At 44.7% G+C, this 18,130-nt stretch overlaps 2 protein-coding genes across 2 annotated transcripts in view; one reads left to right on the top strand and one right to left on the bottom strand.

The window, feature by feature from the left end:
- hoga1 (4-hydroxy-2-oxoglutarate aldolase 1) lies at positions 1-12,184 on the bottom strand. Its single transcript, XM_020586822.1, has 7 exons — positions 11,614-12,184; positions 10,253-10,381; positions 9,283-9,383; positions 8,685-8,819; positions 4,089-4,185; positions 2,209-2,342; positions 1-505 (listed from the first exon to the last, which is right to left on the bottom strand). Exons 1-7 carry the CDS (start codon positions 11,825-11,827, stop codon positions 356-358), a joined length of 960 nt encoding a protein of 319 aa, XP_020442478.1. The 5' UTR covers positions 11,828-12,184; the 3' UTR covers positions 1-355.
- A 2,205-nt stretch (positions 12,185-14,389) lies between these two features.
- The window catches only part of LOC109952006 (metal transporter CNNM1-like), a 12,105-nt gene continuing 8,364 nt past the window's right edge, over positions 14,390-18,130 (top strand). The window contains exon 1 of the mRNA XM_020586829.1: positions 14,390-15,861. Coding sequence (XP_020442485.1) covers positions 14,439-15,861 — 1,423 coding nt within the window. The 5' untranslated portion in view covers positions 14,390-14,438. The remainder of the gene's footprint in view (positions 15,862-18,130) is intronic.

The raw sequence follows: 18,130 nt of genomic DNA, 5'->3' as shown, positions 1-18,130 counted from the left end.
ATTGTCAAAACAAGTGCATATGGATTTTAAGTCCTGACAGTTTTACTGAATGTTTCCGGTGGGATACTGAGGTGCAGCATACGAGCAACTTCATGGTGCTGATTTATTTTATTTAAATAGAAGCATAAAACTTTCATTGATGCTTTTTGTGACACATTTAAAAGCTGTAAATGTAAATAACGTAATTTATAAACTACAACATATTTCTCTGCATTTAGTCAAAGTGTTAGCAACACTGTTTTGAATTTCATCTATATTAAACTGAATGAGTAGAACTGGTGTATTTTTGTGAGGCACTCACACTGATCTGAGGACTGACCAGCTAAAATGTCTCCAGGTTTACAGTGAAGACACCTCACAGCCAGCCGTTGGATGAAAAGTCCTGCCTCAGCTGCTGGGTCTCGGCCTCTGTGAGCGGCTGCATGGGCGATCGACAGGCACCGCCGTGAAAACCGAACCACTCCATCGCCTGCTTGAGGGCGGGAACTCCCAACTTCCGGGTTACCTAGCAACACAGAGCTCCAGTCAGACTCCACACACCCCCAAGAGAAAGCGCAGTGTGGTTTCAAAGCTTTACCTATAACACACTTCAAATCAGACGCCGTTTAGTGTTTGTGATCGATATCTGGCTGCTGAGCTGCATCCGGACTGTGGCACCGCGTGGTGCAGCATGTGGAGGCGGTTGTGTGGTAAGACAGTGACATTTAACACAATATAACAGACACATTTGTAGCCTGAAGCAAATTATTCAGTGCTGTTTCCTCATATGTCTTAGGCTCAGAGCAGCTCAGAGGAACAGATATATCCATATAGTGAAGAAGGGCTCAATACCAAAGCATGTTGTTCTGCAAAATGTACAGAACCTGGTCTGTTTTAAATGACCGTGCTTTAATTCTTCCTAGCAGATACACATTTTTCAAATCTCACTTTAACTAAGTCATTTGGTTTTCGGCTCTTAACTTTCCAGCAGTATTGTACTTCAATGCAGTGGAAGTCGTACTCAGTTTGTTTACTTACTGCAAGTAGAAATAGCAGTACCACCATGTAAAAATACTCTGTTGCAAGTAAAAGTCCTGCATTCAAAATGTTACTTAAGTAAAAGTAGAAAAGTATTAGCTGAAAATATACTTCAAATACCAAAAGTGCCCATTATAAATAATACAGTTTATGTTGATGTACATCATATTATTCAATTATACTTATTGTAATATTGTGTGGGAGCAGCTCCAGCGCGCCTCACAGCAAAAGGTTTCCGGGTCCGAGCCCTGGACAACCCGGGGTCTTTCTACGAGGTTTTTGCATGTTCTCCCTGTGTGGGTTCTCTCCAGGTACTCTGGCTTCCTCCCACAGTCCAAAGACATGCAGCTTAGGGTGACTGGTGACTCTAAATTGCCTGTAGGAGTGAATGTGAGTGTGTGTGGTTGTTTGTCTACATGTCATGTGACAGACTGGTGACATGTCCAGGGTAGACCCCACCTCTCACAGTGTCAGCTGGGATTGGCTCCAGCCCCCCCATGACCCTATTCAGGAATAAGTGTTACAGATAATGGATGGATGAATGTGTACAATTAATATTATATGTGTTATTGTGTCACATAAATCACATTTAATGTTAAAACTGGTAAAGGTGGAGCTAATTTTAACTACCTTATAAGCTTATTTCAATCTTATAATGTGAATTACTGTTGGGAATTTTACACTAAAAATCAATAAATGTTCTGATTATACTGTATTTTCTTTAACTTGTAACTTAAAATGTAGTGAGTGCAAAGTACAGTGTAGTGTAGTCAAAGTATTAACAGTAAAAGAAAATACTCAAGTACAGATATCTCAAAATTGTATTTAAGTTCAGTATTTGAGTAAATGTGCTTAGCTACTTTCCACCTCTGCTTGAATAAAAATAAGCCTGTAAATCAACTTGAACTAAGTTAAATTAGTGACTGTACAGCATACTGACATTAATAGGAATGGTTTAACGTGGACTTTCACTACGATACTCTTTACAGATCACTGCCTGATGAAAAATGGCACATCGACTGAGTTAAACATCAACCAGCCAATGAACCAAAACCAAAGGCTCTGTAAAAATGCCGAGTCCTGATGATGCTGACTCCTGATCAGTTCTGCCTCAGAGACATGACCAAACCTTAACTTAGTGATGGCGCCACGGTGGACGAACATGCCTTCCGTGTAGCAGGTGGTACTCACGGTGGTGTTGGGCTCGATCAGCCGCTGCTGCAGGACTCGGGCCTCTTCCCAGCGACCGGACACACACAGACGCTCCAACTCACACAGCTCCCCACCGAGCACATTAGCCAGCGCACACACTCCGCCAACTGCACCTAGACACACGCACCATAGACCAGCAAAAGCTGAGGAATCAATGGGCAATGTCTTCACATCTGTGTATTTTCTAATTAGATACAATGTTCCTTAAAACTGTCTCAACAAAAAGGTTAAAAATAAATAGGAGGAAACTTTTAAAAGCCTAAGGCATCAACTCAGTATACTGTGTGTTATGTTTGAACATAAAATGTTCCACCATCCACACTGTAGAGGTTGGAGAACAGTCTCAACCTGCACCTCATCCTTCAGCTGAGGTTTTCACACCACGGCATTTGACAGAATCCAGCGTTCAAACAACCAAAGATAAAACCTAGTAGGAAAGACTGCCATGTTTTTAATCAAAACATATATTCCTCTTAAATAAAGCCATCCATCATTTCCCTGGTTTTACAACTGTCAGCAAAGATGTAAATGTGAACACAAAGTGTATGTGAGATAGAAATCCACTGGGTTCTGTTTCCTTCCTGACAGAGCTGCAGGCAGCAGCGCTTCATATACCGTCTGCTTTTTAGTTATTTACAGAGCGAGGCACAGATACATTTTCCCAGGCAACAAGATATGATGGCCTTTCAGTGTGACATCTCATTGTCTGTGTCTGCTGGAGGAGAGAAGCCAAGAGTCGGCCTCTGTCCGTGGCCTTGGAGTTGTTGTTGTGGATAGAAGAGCCGGCGGCTGCTGATTTTCTGTCTTACTTATGTTTGTGTGTCCTGCTGACTCTCAGATCACACTGCTCACAGCAGCTTACCTAACACTGCTGACTGACAGGTGAGAGGCCCCATCAAACTGGAAGCGTCCTGGAAAGTAGCAGAACCAGAACCAACTGAAATGGACCCAACGTCCATCAGCAGGTGAAGAGAAACACTTTCATCAAATAACTTGGAGCCCTTAGAGGAGAGGCGTGGGATTTTTCGGGTTGGTCTTAGGTCCTGTCCACACGCACATGGGTATTTTTTAAAAACTTAGCTATGTGTTATGAACTTTCAACTAAAACTCCTTTTGAGACTCAGACAAACTTTGGAGTGCATTTCTGCACAGAACGAGAGCTGTGTAATTTCTTACAGCGTAGTCGCGCTCTGGGTGGGAACATTCAGGGTCAGGGTGGAGCGCAGGAGACGTTACAGTGACTAAGACCTCTCCTCACATACGTATGGGCACATCAACAGCATGTTAAGACCAACTTGAAACATTCTATTCTGTTCTGTTCTTATTGCCATGCTTTTGTCCTTTCATTTTTGCTGTGAAATCAGACTGCACAGCCACCTTGCTAAAACGTGCACTACAGTACGTGTGACCTGTCTGAGGACATGTTTAGGACATGTGGTCTGTGTGAGTCGGTTTCAGAATGTCCCTAAAATCTGCACACTCGGTGTAAAGTGACACTTTTCCCTTCAAGGAGCTGCTCTGTCCATCCGCAGTGTGAGTGAAATCTGAAACAAGGGCAGGAAGTGACCCCAGATTGCAAGGGCTTATGGGTAGGAAGAAGGGGATGTTGACATCTGATAGCCAGAGGTTGCTTGTGAAGAAACTAGACTAGATTTGTGCACTGTGTTGGTGTTGTTTACCCTTGTGATTGTGCAGTGGGGACCCAAAATGAAAGATGTACAAGAAGACAGTTTCTTCACTTTGGTTGCGGATGAAAAGAAAACAAGCAGCGGGGGAGGTCATAGCCTGGGGGTGTGAAGGCAACCAGCCACTCCCTGAGAGGAACAACCACACTGTTTATCCTATTTTAGGCTTCTTACCAACACAATAGGCAGCCATGAGAAACCCAGCTGAGCCCGCCAGCACCTGGAAATCCTGCATTTTGGTTTTGTGAACAATCAGGCCGATCCGTGTGATCTGAAGAACGGGGAAATAAGAAACAGAGAAGCAAGTGAAAACCAGCATTCTTCTACTGTTGTTACTCCTCCCTGCTGTCAGAGCAAATATTTTTTATCCCAGGGGAGGCGAACGCAGGAGATGATGACAAACCAAACATCTCACTGGGTAAACTAAGCTCCCCATTTTGTCACGCCTCCTCTCATTCTCTTGTCAATCCAAATATGAAGCACAGAAACCTGGCACGTTCAAAAGGAGCTTAAGACGACTGCCCTGCACGCGAGCCTGAAAACTCCACAAGGAAAAGCCTGCAGCCTCCAGTTTCAGCCCCCCTTGTGTTACTGGGAAGGGTCTATTTTTACTTATCGGGTGTCAATCAGTTCCCCCACATCAGTCATTTCAAACATGCAGGACTGTAATTGATCAATCAATCAGACTACAGGAGCTCCCGCTGGTCTCTGGAAAGTTTGAGCACTCTGGCTATTTAGAAACTGCTCCCCAGTGGGAAAAATAACCTTGTCTGCTCAGGTGACAGAAAAACATTCATTAGCTTTTACTTTTAAAGTCTCAGGCAGGTTCATTCATTTCTCTCAGAAACTCATTGCAATCACAAATTAAAGCTAAACATCTTGACAGCATTGTGCACAGTGGTCACAGGAACAGCCAGATCTCTGGAGACGGACCTGGAGCCTTGAGACCTTCCAGTCTTTTCCACTATTGTGGTTGTCAAATCCTCAGACAATTCTTTGCTTTCTTGTCTCCGTCTCAGCCGACACAAAGGTTGAGTCGACTTTTCTCCATTTTAACTGGTTGCAAGTGTGATTTCTACATCACCAGCACCAGTTGGTTGCTGCAGGTGAGTCTCATTACCAATTAAAGGAGCATCACCTGCTGGAAATACAATGATTTCTGATGGTTTTGAAAAGGTGCCACTAATTCTGTTCAGTCTGTTTTTGGAGTTCTGTGAGGAATGGATCAGATTTGGCCTTTTTGTGTTGTTCCACTGAAAACAAAAGAAATAAACATGAAAACACCAAAGAGGAGCAGAGGTGTGTTATCTGACAGAAACTCAGGGATGGCGATACTTTTGGCCGTGACTGCATGTAGTGTACATCTCCATGACGGACAATGAGCACGATCACACCAAAATGGTGCATTTACCCAAAATTCAAAACAATGACGATGATGATAACTTCATATCCTCTATTTATAATGTCCAGAACAAATTAACATCCATAAATCCAAAAAAAAAAAAGACATACACCTGATACATTGAGGCCTTGATGCTTCTTTAGAGTTTTATGCACATTTCGTGGCTAATCTTGATCCTCTTCTGACTTCTGCTTCCTGAAAGTGCGTTCCCACCCAAAATGCAACATTATACCCACTTCGGTTCACACCATCACGTATTACAACAAGTGCAAAGTATCACACTTTGCTGAGCCTTTAGTTATTCAGGGTGTGTCCACCATGTTCAACACTTTGATGGAGGTTCGACAGAAAAGAAGTGTAGGGCTTCTGTGTCTGTCGAAACCTAAATTAAACTAACAACCCTAAAGTTGTTAATGTAAAAGTTAAGAATTCAGAGTGAACTGCAGCAGAGCGCCCTGAGAACGTGGAGGAAAGTCACTAAACTCGTCAACTTAATTAACACTTAATGTTTTTGTGACACGTCAGCTGGGATGGGCTCCAGCCCACCGCAACCCTCTGCAGGATAAGTGGCATAGATATCGTATGGATGGATGTCTTTGTGAAAAATGAATAGAATAATTCCAGTATTTGTGTTCTCACATCATATTTGAGTATCCGTGACTATCTTTCAGGTGTAAGCATAAATTCTCTCTGCTCTCGCAGGGATGAAGAGTAGGTGTAATTATTTCACTTAGAGATGATAATTGTTTGCATCGATCAGACAGGCTGGTTTCAGTCGGCGTGCACAGGCGATGATGCCTCATCATAACACACTCTCACATGTCTGGCACACACAGGAGGGGGTGAGACTTTAAGTGGAAACACCTGATGTGTGCACAGCGTGGAGGAACATTAGATGGCATAAGGTGATACGGGTTGAAAGTTTGCCAAGGAGAAAGCAGCAAATATCTTAAGGACATGCTGAGAAGTTCAGATGAGCCGAGGGAGAAACAGCTTTTCTTTGTGTTTTTGTCTTTCTAGATTCTTAAAGTTGGACATAATTAGGACGGACTGGTGGATGGTGTCCATTCTAAACCCGTGATACGACTGAACCTGCCTGTGCAGACTCACAAACCTCATTTTCCTCAAAGTCTTGTTCATCTACTCAAAAATGTCCAGTCCCCCATCTTTCGGGTCTGAGTGCCGTCATTAACTTCACGGCATCTTCCTGTTCTAAGCTACAGATCGGAAAAACAAAACAGCAACCAAACTAAAAATACAGACATATCAGTGCCTACTCACTCTGGCTTCATATCGTTTGTTTCTACTACTTTACTCTTACTACTTTTTACTGTTTCAGGGAAAGAAATGTACCATAGGAAAAGCGTAAACAGACTTTGGGCTGTTCAATATTTGCTTACTGAGGCAAGCTTTCAGTTAAGCCCCTTTTATACTTTTATATCCATTCGTGGTGCAATCTCTGTGCCAATTTCCCACCATGTTCTGTGTAAAAAGGCACCAAAGCAGGTGTCTTTGAGTGTGATCGAGTGACAAAGACTTTACCGCGTCCAGCGGTCAGAGGTAGAAAGAGGTGCAGCCACGAGTCGGACAACTCTGACCTTTCATATCATCAAAATGTGAAAGTATAAACTGCCTATATGATGGCATTCCTACTACACTGTATAGGAGTTGTCCCTTCCGCACCTCGACATCAGAAAGCCACAAATCAGGGCAGAAGACTGGTGATGGAAAGTCTCTACACTGCATTTCCAGTGTAAGTAGCCCAAATTAATTTAATTAAAATCAACTGTACAATTTCACTTTGTCTCTTGGTACCCCAGAGTTACCTCCCATTTGAATTTCTATTTTTCCTGGCATTTTACTTCCATGCCTTCAATCTGTATTTTAAAAACACCAAAAATCTCCTGAGTTGAACTCAGACTTTTCCAGGAGGTTTCAAACAGAGGAGTCTCACAGCCAACCCTATCTATCAGCCCGTCTTATGCAAGCTCACTATGTCTGCCTGCTCAGGGTTATCGTTCTGTACTATGATAAGAAGTTCTGATAAGGTAGGACAAATTGTCAGAACACTGTCCTGTTATGAAGGATCAGTGCTGGTCCTCCTGTATTCCACTGCCACAGGCAATGACGCTGGCACAACCATAAGGCCTCGGCCACTGTGGAAACAGAAAGAGGCCGTTTGGGGGGTTGTTTGTGGAGGTGTGTGACGTTTTTATGAAGTGTTATTTCTGAGATGGGGATTTAAATTCTGGCACTGAAACAGAATCTATGACCATAATCACGAACATGCTACACACTGTGCACATCCCTGCTCTGCTCATGCACCGCTGTTGATTTGAAAGCAATGACGTTACAGGTACCCGTTATATTTCCGATGTGTATATTAACACGCGTGGTTATACATCACATTAAACGTCACGTCTCTGACACAAGGAAGCCGGTGTCCTTCTGAAGAGAAGGCGAGGGTGGCATTATGGTCTTGTTGTTCAGCATTAACAGGCAAAACCACAGGAAACACAGGCCAGGTAATATGCTCCTTCTGGCCAACTATCGGGCAGTTTGTCCCTACTGAAGCATAATTATGGACTAACATGCATTTAATGAAGGGATATCATTTGAAACTCCTGAATTTAGCCACATGCATGGAAACCTTTCACATGCAATGGCAGCAGTGAAAACAACAACAACAAAGAAGCAACCTGAGATCAATCTGAGACGATCATACACCTAGGAGCCTGCCCACGCCAGAGTCTGCACATCCAACTCTATTGGTGCTAAAACTAAAGCAGGTTTGATACCGTCATTTGCCAAACAGCAGCTGCCGAGTGCTGCAGAGAAATCTGTTGGCCTCTTCTCATGTTCTGAATAATCTCTCTGTAAAGTGACCCCTCACCCCTTGTCTTCTGTGTTTGGCCTCTGCACGCCTACAGCTGAGCAGGGCCACCGCAAGCTACGCCCACGCCTCTGTCTCCTGACAAGTGGACAAACATCTTATTTTCCAAATCAGAAATCCATCTGCAACTTCTTGCAAACACTTCCCACACAGACAAAAACGGAGTAAGAGCTCAACAAGAGCAAACTCACCCCCCCCAATCCATCCCTCCACCAAGTAGTCCTGCAGGATAAAATACAAACACTTTAACCATCACAGCTGCCAGTTTTCTGAAAATCAAATAACACAGACGTGCATTGGCTCTACTGACTGTGTAGTATTACAGTGTACCAACACTCGGACCGTACTGCTACTAACGTTGCTTTCTGGGATCAGGTCGTCGTTTCCCTTTCATACACGGTTATAAACTACTGACTATAGCTGAACAGGCTCCTCTTTCTTCACAATTCTTAGATTACACTGAAGCGTTTCTTACGTCTCCTCCGCTGTCTTTTAGGCCCACGATGTTTGGATGCTGAGCCAGCTGCACCACAGCGTCCGTCGGCACCTCCATCCCCGTGTTGGCCGGCACACTGTACAGCACCACCGGCACTGGGCTGCTGTCGGCCACCTGCAGCGGGACGCAGGGAGAGGGGCCCTCAGGACAATGCCATGTCTGAATCCCCCATTTACAGTAAATATAACAACATTTCACTGTATATTTTATATTTCACTGCAGTTTCAGGGTATAATTCTTACAATTAAATATTATTTTACTTATTACACTGATATTTTCAAACCCAGAGGATTTTCTTACTACAATCCTTCAAGAAACAGAAATATTGAATTCTAATTCAGCGCTTTCTAAACATTTATCACATCACATTTACTTATTCATAACCAATAAAAATTATGATTTGTATTCATCTTGTCTGGAGGTCTTAAACAAACGTGACAATATTTTGGCTACTCCTTCACAAAGTTCTCAGGATTAAGACTTGGCTTTAGGCTTAGAATCACATCTAGGTTAACATTTGTGTTGCAAGCATTTAAGTACCGATGTGTGTGACTGTGTGTTAGAGCTGTGAGCTGACCTTTGTGTAGTGCTGGATCAGAGCACAGCTGCCCATCTTGGCCTTGTAGAAGCAGGGCGTCACCACCAGGTTCTCCGTAAGCCGCACTGTGGCTCTGGTGGCTGAGCGCACGGGGGAGGGGGGGGAGAACTTTACCAACACACACTCTGTGAAGCATCATTTGAAACTTCAGCTGCACAACCCATCTGTCAAAAAGCGTTTATGAAGGCAGAGAGTTGAAGGAGTGCAGATGAAAAGCGCAGCAGCTCGTGGCTGTGGGCGGTTTCAGACATTCTCTTCTTGCTCTCGTTTGGCTGTTTGCCCCCTCAGTTCAATGCATTTCTACGGTATACATTTGGTTTTTTTAAACAAACCTGCACTGCATGTATTCCCTCACATAGAAGGGTCCGTGTATACTCCATCACTTGTTAAAGGTTCTCCTAGTTTAGGAAGTCAATACAACCCTGGCCTCAAAATAGATGACACCACCCTGGCTCACAGTGAGTTTAGAACAAAGTTGCTAAAATCTGTATCAGAGACATATGTGGAGTCGGTTTGAGCTCCTCACACAAAGTCTGAGGTTCAGTATCAACACCACCTGTTATTTGTCTTTTACACTGCGAACGCCTGCAGCTCTGAAGCAAAGTGGTTAAAGCAACTGAAGGCTGCGCTGCATCTTTTTGCACCTCTACTAGTGTTTCACATTATTTCTATGGCCTTTATTCTAAAACACAATATGAAAATTAATTAATTTAAAGATCTTTAATGACAACCTGGGTAAATGTTTGAGAGTGAACCACGTTTTTATGATTTTCCTTCATGAGTTTTATCGCAGTGGCCTTCTGACAAATCAAACTGTCATGTATTATTTTAAACTACAACTTCATCACTGAACCCTGAACTTATAAGAAAGTGACTTTTCATAGCAACAGTAGTCAAAGCTACACATTAGAGATGTTTATAGACTGAGACCACACACACAGAGACCTACACTCGCAGCCTGACCCGGCCATCAGCAGTTTGTCCGCTGGCAGTGACCGTCTCACGGCCCTCACCACCTCCACCTGCTCCTCTTCCGTCAGGTACGGATACTCGCCGTTTGAGCCCTGAACCACCAGACCTGCAGCAGAAAACACACTGGTCTCATCTTTCACACTTTCCTTCTGCTCATAACACAACTGATCACCAGAAACTGTCTTTGGGCCTTTATCCTACTAATCTGTTCTCTGCACAGAGCGGTGCAGACTTCAGGCCTGTACCAAGTTATTTCCATTACTGATTAATCTGAATCACAATCACTATGCCACAGGCTATTTTTAGAATTGATCCATTAATCAAAGTCAGTAAAAAAATCAGAAAACAGTGTCTGCTATATTTTACCAGTCTATAATCGAAATATCTTCCAGTGTTTTTTCAAAGCAACACTTAAAAATCCAAACACAGTTACTACTGTACGAAAGGCATCAACGGCTGAAGCCACCAAGAGTTTCACATCATGTCGATGAATTCGTTATCAAAACGGCTGCAGATGAATTTTCTGCCTAATCAATTAATCAATTTACTGTTTAGGGTTTACTGTAAAAGAGAAACCTGACTAAGGAGATTAGGCCTCAGTAAAGATGTGTTTTTTGTTTATTCTTGTAAAATGCTGTCACTATAATAGTAGTGCCAGATGTTGTAACACAATACCGTATTGTGTATTGTAATACCTGTAATACTAGAAAGAAAGTGCCAGAAGGACTGTAAACAGCTGTAATGGTAAAAAATGTGCCACTGCATTAAAAGTAGCATTTAAAATAATATCACTGGTGACTCCTGAGCGAAATTCCCATGTCAACCAAAACAGAATCACACAGGCACAAATAAGTAATGAAAAATAAAATAAAATGCCTTTTATGTACAGGGACAGTCCACCTTGATGAGATTATAAACTGGAGGTTTCAAATAATGCGTGTCAGTGGGTAACGGTTTATAATATTTTAGGATCCGGATCAATCAGAGCAGCAGCATCCGCAGTAAACGTGACCATTGTAGTAGTAACATTAAACCACCAGAGGGCGACATTCAGGCCTTTTTTCATGCTCAACTTGGTCCTCTCGGTCACTCGGTACTGACAACAGATGCATAAGGTGAAAGGAGTTTTGAGGTGTGCCTGGTGTCCGGAGTGTCATAAGGTTTTACCGCGGACACATGGAGACTAGACGCTGTTTGCGTATGAACCTAAATGACGCAACCTGAGGCATACATGCACCTAATCAACCTCAAGCCCTACTTTGGAAACTTCTCCAGAACCCACTGGCCTCGCAAAAGCCGAGTTTGGGTCGCTAATTTGCCTTCTGTGTCAGACCCGACCTTTAAATGGTATCTTGGCATATTTCTGTAGGTTCTCCTCCAGCTTCTGAAAGTCCACGTCCTCCTTGGCTGTGAACGGAGTAGCAATGGGCGGATAAATCCCTGCGAGGTCGAGCCTGGCAGCTGCCTTGTGGCTCTGGGTTCGCGTCCATACCGTGCAGTGACCTGTTCTGCACAGGGGTGTCAGAGCTCTCCAAAGCCGGACGCACAGCATTGCGGAGTGACGGTGTGGCCGGACTGCTCGCTGTCTGTGTGACAAGACTCTGTGCAGCAGCTGCAAGCGAGGACGGTTAATCACTAACCGGCTTTTGTAAACACTGACAAGAATTGTGATTTCTGAGCAGCCTGAAACTGTCCAGACCCTGCACTCCAAACAACTCGTTTCTTTCAGGGCAGGTTTAAATCTGTTGTTCTGTGCCGTGCGTAAAAGTTATAACGTGATCGAACACGCGTTATTTTATTAATCTGACACAAATACCATCGTTTTAAAACAAACAAACTAAACTTTACTTCAAGTGACACTTTGCAGTAACTATCAGGCAGCTAGCAAACAGCTGCTGTCTGCGTGACGTCAGCAAACAAAGCTCCGCCCTGCAGCACAAAGCCTTTATCAATCTGAAACTGGTGGTCAGGGGGTGGCTAGTTGCTCCTCCAGCCGCATTCTGCTGTCGCCATATGATTTAGAAAAGAGAGAGTTCTGGTGTTTGAGCACTGTAGGAATCATACAACGCCCCGACGGTGCAACCTATCTCCCAACCCACCCACTAACACTGGGGTCGCTGCTGCATGGCGTTTCTACAGCAGAGGCAGATGATGGTGTGCGCGCTTGTGTGCATGGTTTATGTCAGAGCCTGTAACGCCACTGCCACCATGTGGACAAACCTCTAATTACATCGCCTGCGCCCTTGTTTCTGCAGTTTGTAACAATAGCTTTAAATGATGGAAATGTGATTGTACCAAAACACTATTGTTAGTTTTAATTGTTAAACTTGTTTCTCTTTTAGCTCATTTATCAATCTGTTCAGTTTCAGGTTAAAAGTAAAGGAGGAGTATGTGAAAGAGAGTTCTGTTCACCTCTCTGCTCTTCCAGGCTCAGGAGGCACCGTTCTCCTCTGGTTAGATGGTAACATTGTGCTGGGACTGGCTGTGTGAAGGTTTAGCCACACAGTTATCACAGCAGGTGTTCATATGTCTTTCAGTTTCTGCAGGCTATAAATATCAGTTTTTATTCATTTAATCACTTCTATTGGCCAAGGAATTTGTCTCCGGTACAGAACTGAGCAGCCAATCTGAGGCACCAACTCATACACACACACACACACACACACACACCAGTGGCAGCCCTGTCCCTGTAAGACGCTGCTCTGTCCATCAGCAGCAATTTGGGGTTCAATGTCTTGCCCAGGGACACTTCGACATGTGGACTGGGGAGATCGAGAATCAAACCACCAACCTTCTGGATAGGGGGAAACCACGCCGCCCTGACGCATTATTTACAAAGGGTTGAATGGCTGAACCAATAGCTATTGTTCGTTGCGGCATGTATCTGGCAGGGTGTCCTGGTCCTGCCTGTGCAGTGTGTAGGCCTGCAGCTTCACAGGCCTAGGCTGAACTACCAGACCTCAGGCTTGTTTTGTGTCATTTGATTCAACACAATGAAATGCTGCATAAATGTTGTGCAACTTGATTTCGACACAGGTAATAAAGCAATGCCCATGTGTCAGTTGATATTGTGTTTCTGTTGAAATTAGCACCAAAAAGCCGACACAGTAAAGTTGGAGCTTTCAGGGTTTCGAGGCAGTTGGATGTAATGCAGCCTTGCTTTTAGGTTGCCAACAGAGAAAAGCTGGATAATGTTTACTCTATTGATTTAGTAGAAATTCTAAAGGTCCTGTGGTTGGTAAGAGGGTTAACTCCAGAGATAAACATGTGACAAGCTGGAGCAGGATAAAAACCCTGCAGCCAGAAGGATTTCACAACCTGGCAACCCAAACGAGCTTTACTGCTGCCTTAAAATAGACAATGCACTATAAGAATTGATAAAACCTTTAGTTTTCATAAAGCAGCCCTTATACTAACAATAAGCTAATAAAACCTGACAGCCCAGCACCTGCACACAATAGATTTCAACAATAAAGCACAAGTTTGGCCACAAACATGAGAATCATTTTAAAGTGACACCAATAAACAAAGGTGGAAATTAACTAAATACATTTATTCAAGGACTGAAGTGCAATTTTGAAGTATCTGTACTCGGAGTATTTTCATTTTCTGCTGTCAAACTTTGTCTTCACTATAAATATTCTACTTTTTACTCCACTACACTTATTTGATAACTTTAGTTACTAGTTACTTTCAGAATCTGATTAACAACAAAATACAGTGTAATTGTAAAACTTTATTGATCTGTGGTGTGAAATTCTCAAGCTTCCATCAGTACATCAAATTATAAGCATGTAGTTAAAACTAGGTCCACCTTTACCATTTAATGTGATGTAAACAATAACGCATCGGTAATTAGAATTAATATAATACACAGGTGCTTTAAGTATATTTTGATGCTAATATTTTTGTACTTTTGAGTACATTTTGAATGCAGGACGTTTTATTTCTGCACTGTCGTGTTGATACTTTCACTTAAGTAAAGTCCAGTCATTTTTCATGCGCTCGGCTTCGAGATATTATTAGAAAGTTACGTCACGGTACAGTGACGGACGCGTCTCTCTCTTTACAGCACAACTGCTGGTCCCTCCCACATGGACCGGAACCACGAAGTGCCACGTGACTCGTGAGTCCTGGACTGACGGAGCATCTCACACCGCATCATGGCTGCGGAGGATGCGGCCGCGCGGTCCCGAATCGGGGCTTCGCTTTCTCCGTCTCGCCTGCTGCTGCTCTCCGTCTCCGTCTGCTCCCTGCTCCCCGCTCCGGCGCTCAGCTTGCTCGGCTTTCGTCCGGAGGAGACCGGGGCGGAGCTGTCCGTGGAGGACGGGGTGCTGAAGGCCACCGAGGGGACCCGCTTCATGCTGCGGGTTTACTACTCCACCGCCCCGCAGAAGCTCAACCGCACCACGGGGACGCGGGCCAACAATGCCGCGCCCTGGATCGCCTTCATCGAGGAGCCAACTCCCGGGCGAGAAGGACAAGTTCACCCGAAACGGAACATGTGCATGGACAAGAACGCCAGGACGTCCGACATCGAGATTTTAGGGTCCTTCAAGTCTGCTTCCAGCCAGAACTCGGTGCTGGTGGAGCTGCTGGCCAAGGACCTGCGGAGAGGGGAGAAGGTCAAATACTACTCCATGTGCGCCTTCGACGGATCCAAATGGGAACATTACCGGACGCGGGATTTCTGGGTGGCTGTGGTGGAGCGCTCCGCTGTCCCAGAGCTCTGGCTGCAGGTCCTGGTCTCAGTCCTGCTACTCGGGCTGTCTGCTCTGTTCAGCGGGCTGAACCTGAGTCTGCTGGCGCTGGACCCGGTAGAGCTGCAGGTCCTCCAGAACAGCGGCACTGACAAGGAGCAGAACTACGCGCGGAAAATCGAGTCTGTGCGTCGGCACGGTAACTACGTTCTCTGCACTTTACTGCTGGGAAACGCGATCATCAACGCCTCGCTCGCCGTGTGGATGTGTCAGATCCTGGGCATGACCTGGCTGTCCACGGTCATCTGCGCCTTCGGCATCTTCTTCATCGGGGAGATCCTTCCGCACTCGGTGGCCTCGCGGCACGGTCTGGCCATCGCCTCCAAAACCATCTGGGTGACACGGCTGCTGATGGTGATCTCCTTCCCCATCTCCTACCCCATCAGCAAACTGCTGGACCTCATCCTCAACCAGGAGATCTCCAACTTTTACACCAGAGAGAAACTCCTGGAGATGCTGCGCGTCACTGACCCTTACCACGACCTGGTCAAAGAGGAGCTCAACATCATCCAGGGAGCGCTGGAGCTGCGCACCAAGACGGTGGAGGACGTCCTGACGCCGCTGAGCGACTGCTTCATGCTGGCCTCGGATGCGGTGCTGGACTTCAACACCATGTCGGAGATTATGCAGAGCGGATACACGAGGATACCGGTGTTTGAGAACGAGAGGTCCAACATCGTGGACATCCTGTTCGTCAAGGACCTCGCGTTCGTGGACCCGGACGACTGCACCCCGCTCAAGACCATCACCCAGTTCTACAAGCACCCGCTGCACTGCGTCTTCAACGACACCAAGCTGGACGCCATGCTGGAGGAGTTCAAGAAAGGTGAGCAGGGCGCAGGGGGCGAGTGAGTGAGTTGTCCAGGTGTGCGTCTGTGACATATTACCTGCAGCAGGTGGCGTTTCTGGAGTCAGATGAAGTGCAGGCTTTGTGTTTAATTGCAGCCTCCCCTGTAAAACATGAATTATACATCAGGAAAAAAAGCATTAAGCATTGTCTGTGATCACCAGTCTGCCTAGCAGATAATATTCAAACGTTTTCACTGTTCATTATGACTGTGCCCTTTTCTGGTGCATGTGCTACAGTTTACAGTGGGAGGAGGTGCAAAACTGGGAACCCAGGTGTAGCCTGTAGTGCCAGAGCTAGTGCTCAGAAAGGTACCAACTTCCACTGGAATCTGATGTGGGCCAGTTACTATGGCAACTAGCCACACATCTGTAGAAGAAACCAAATCATAGTGGAAAGTTGAATAAAAATAAGCCTTTAGTCTTTATAGTCCTGAAAGATTGATGTGTCTGGACATGTGATTGTTCCCTGTTAGCCAACGATGTCAGCTCAAAGGCACTTCATGTAGTAGAAGCCACAGCTCTGACTGGTCTGAAAGTGCTTTCCAGGTGTGCTCATCAGCACCACTGTTTCTGGATAATCAGTCCTGTTTACAAGCGGCCGGGTGAAAAAACTTAAGGTCAAATTTAAGGGTTTAAGAGATTAAAAAAGAAACTTCAGATACATGGTCAAATGTGTTCACAGAAGATTCTGATTTTAACTGCTCGTTGAACTTGAAGTTACATTTTCAAAAATGATCCCTAGTAAAATTTCATTTCAGACTCACCTGAGGAAAACTCTCCCAGCTCTGGCTCTTGGTTGGCTCTTCTCGAATAAGAGACACAATCCAACCAGACGATCTGTGATAAGTTTCTCAGATATCTTATTTTATATGCAAGTCGGCTCAATCAGAGACGAAACCAGGCATTACATTCTGAAACCTCTAAGGTTGGCAGAGCACGTGGAGGAGGAGGACGGGAGTCTAAAGTTGCTGGTAGACAAATTAAACCAGACAGCTGAGCTACCGCTTAAACAGTTTTCTACTCCAGTGAGTCTGCTCAGCATCATAACGTGATCAGTAACGTGATGCTCAGGCAATGTGAACGTGTTTCTGTGTGAATTAGAGCTGGGTGACCCATCCCTGCACAGTGCACATGCTGCAGCTGAGAGGCCTTTTCTCCTGTGTGCAGTCAGTCCTGCTTTACTGTGGACTTTAAAATGGGTGGGGTGCTCACTGGCCAGTCAGAGGCTTGCAGCCTCGCCACGGCCTTCCTGCATGTTCACATGTCCTGCAGAGTCAGCGTTTTCTGCTGTTTTGTTTTTTCTGTTGTGTTTGTGGGAGGACATGAAGAGACGGGGCTAAACAGAGGAGGACGCCTTGTCCAAGGTGGCCTCTGTTCACAGGAGACAAATGACACTTGACTTATTTATATCTTTGCCTATGTTGTAAGCACAGCGTCACCAAAACTTCATATTTTCAAGATACTTTTCAGCTTGATGACTACGTTTTAATAAGGCATCAAAACGGCTCAAAAAGCTTCATACACTAGATTTAAACTGGATTCTCTTGGGCTGGATCCAGGTGCCGTCAGAGCTGTAGGGTGAACACAAACACCGTGCTACAGACGAGACTGTGGGATTATTAACTCCCTGTCTCGCTGTGGTTCTCTCCTACTGGTCCTGTGCCTCTCCCTCTAACAGTGTTTCCAGGCGCTGCAGCAGAAACACACAGACTCCCTGATTCATTGCACTGAGGCTGCTGCAGCAGCTGGTGCTGCCAGACCCTAAAGTTAAATAGCAACAGTGTCGTCTCCTGGCGTTAGCTGCTTTATGCCAAACTGTATTTCATCTTCTGCCTGTGCTCTGCAGCTACAAGCCCAGAACCTCACAGCCTGTGTTGTTTCCAGAGGTGGAAAGTAACTAAGTACCTTTACTCAAGTACTGTACTTAAGAACATTTTTGAGGTATCTGTACTTTACTTGAGTAATTAAATTTTTCTGCTACTTCATACTACAACCTTTCAGAGGTATTGTACTTTGTACTTACTACACTTTTGATAACTTTAGTTACTTTTCAGAAGGAGGTTAATAAAACAAAATGCGGCGTAATCATAATATTTATTGATCTATGATGTAAAATTCACAAGCTGCATATAAGACTGTTAGAATTAGCTCTACCTTTACCAGCTGCAGTATTAAATCAAATCAAATCAAATTTTATTTGTATAGCGCCAAATCACAACAAAAGTCATCTCAGGACACTTTACAAA

The sequence above is a fragment of the Monopterus albus genome, unplaced genomic scaffold, assembly GCF_001952655.1.
Source record: "Monopterus albus unplaced genomic scaffold, M_albus_1.0 scaffold424.1, whole genome shotgun sequence".
In the NCBI taxonomy this organism is placed as follows: domain Eukaryota; kingdom Metazoa; phylum Chordata; class Actinopteri; order Synbranchiformes; family Synbranchidae; genus Monopterus; species Monopterus albus.
The sequence above is the reverse complement of the archived record's forward strand: the minus strand, read 5'-3'. Positions and strand labels throughout refer to the sequence as shown.

Excerpts from the sequence above, each read along its gene's own strand:
- hoga1 (XM_020586822.1), bottom strand. The coding sequence starts at position 11,827 with ATGCTGTGCGTCCGGCTTTGGAGAGCTCTGACACCCCTGTGCAGAACA. Across the intron at positions 10,382-11,613 it reads TGCCAAGATACCATTTAAAG|GTCTGGTGGTTCAGGGCTCA; the intron begins GTCGGGTCTGAC and ends TTTCTGCTGCAG. Across the intron at positions 8,820-9,282 it reads TGATCCAGCACTACACAAAG|GTGGCCGACAGCAGCCCAGT; the intron begins GTCAGCTCACAG and ends GTCCCGCTGCAG.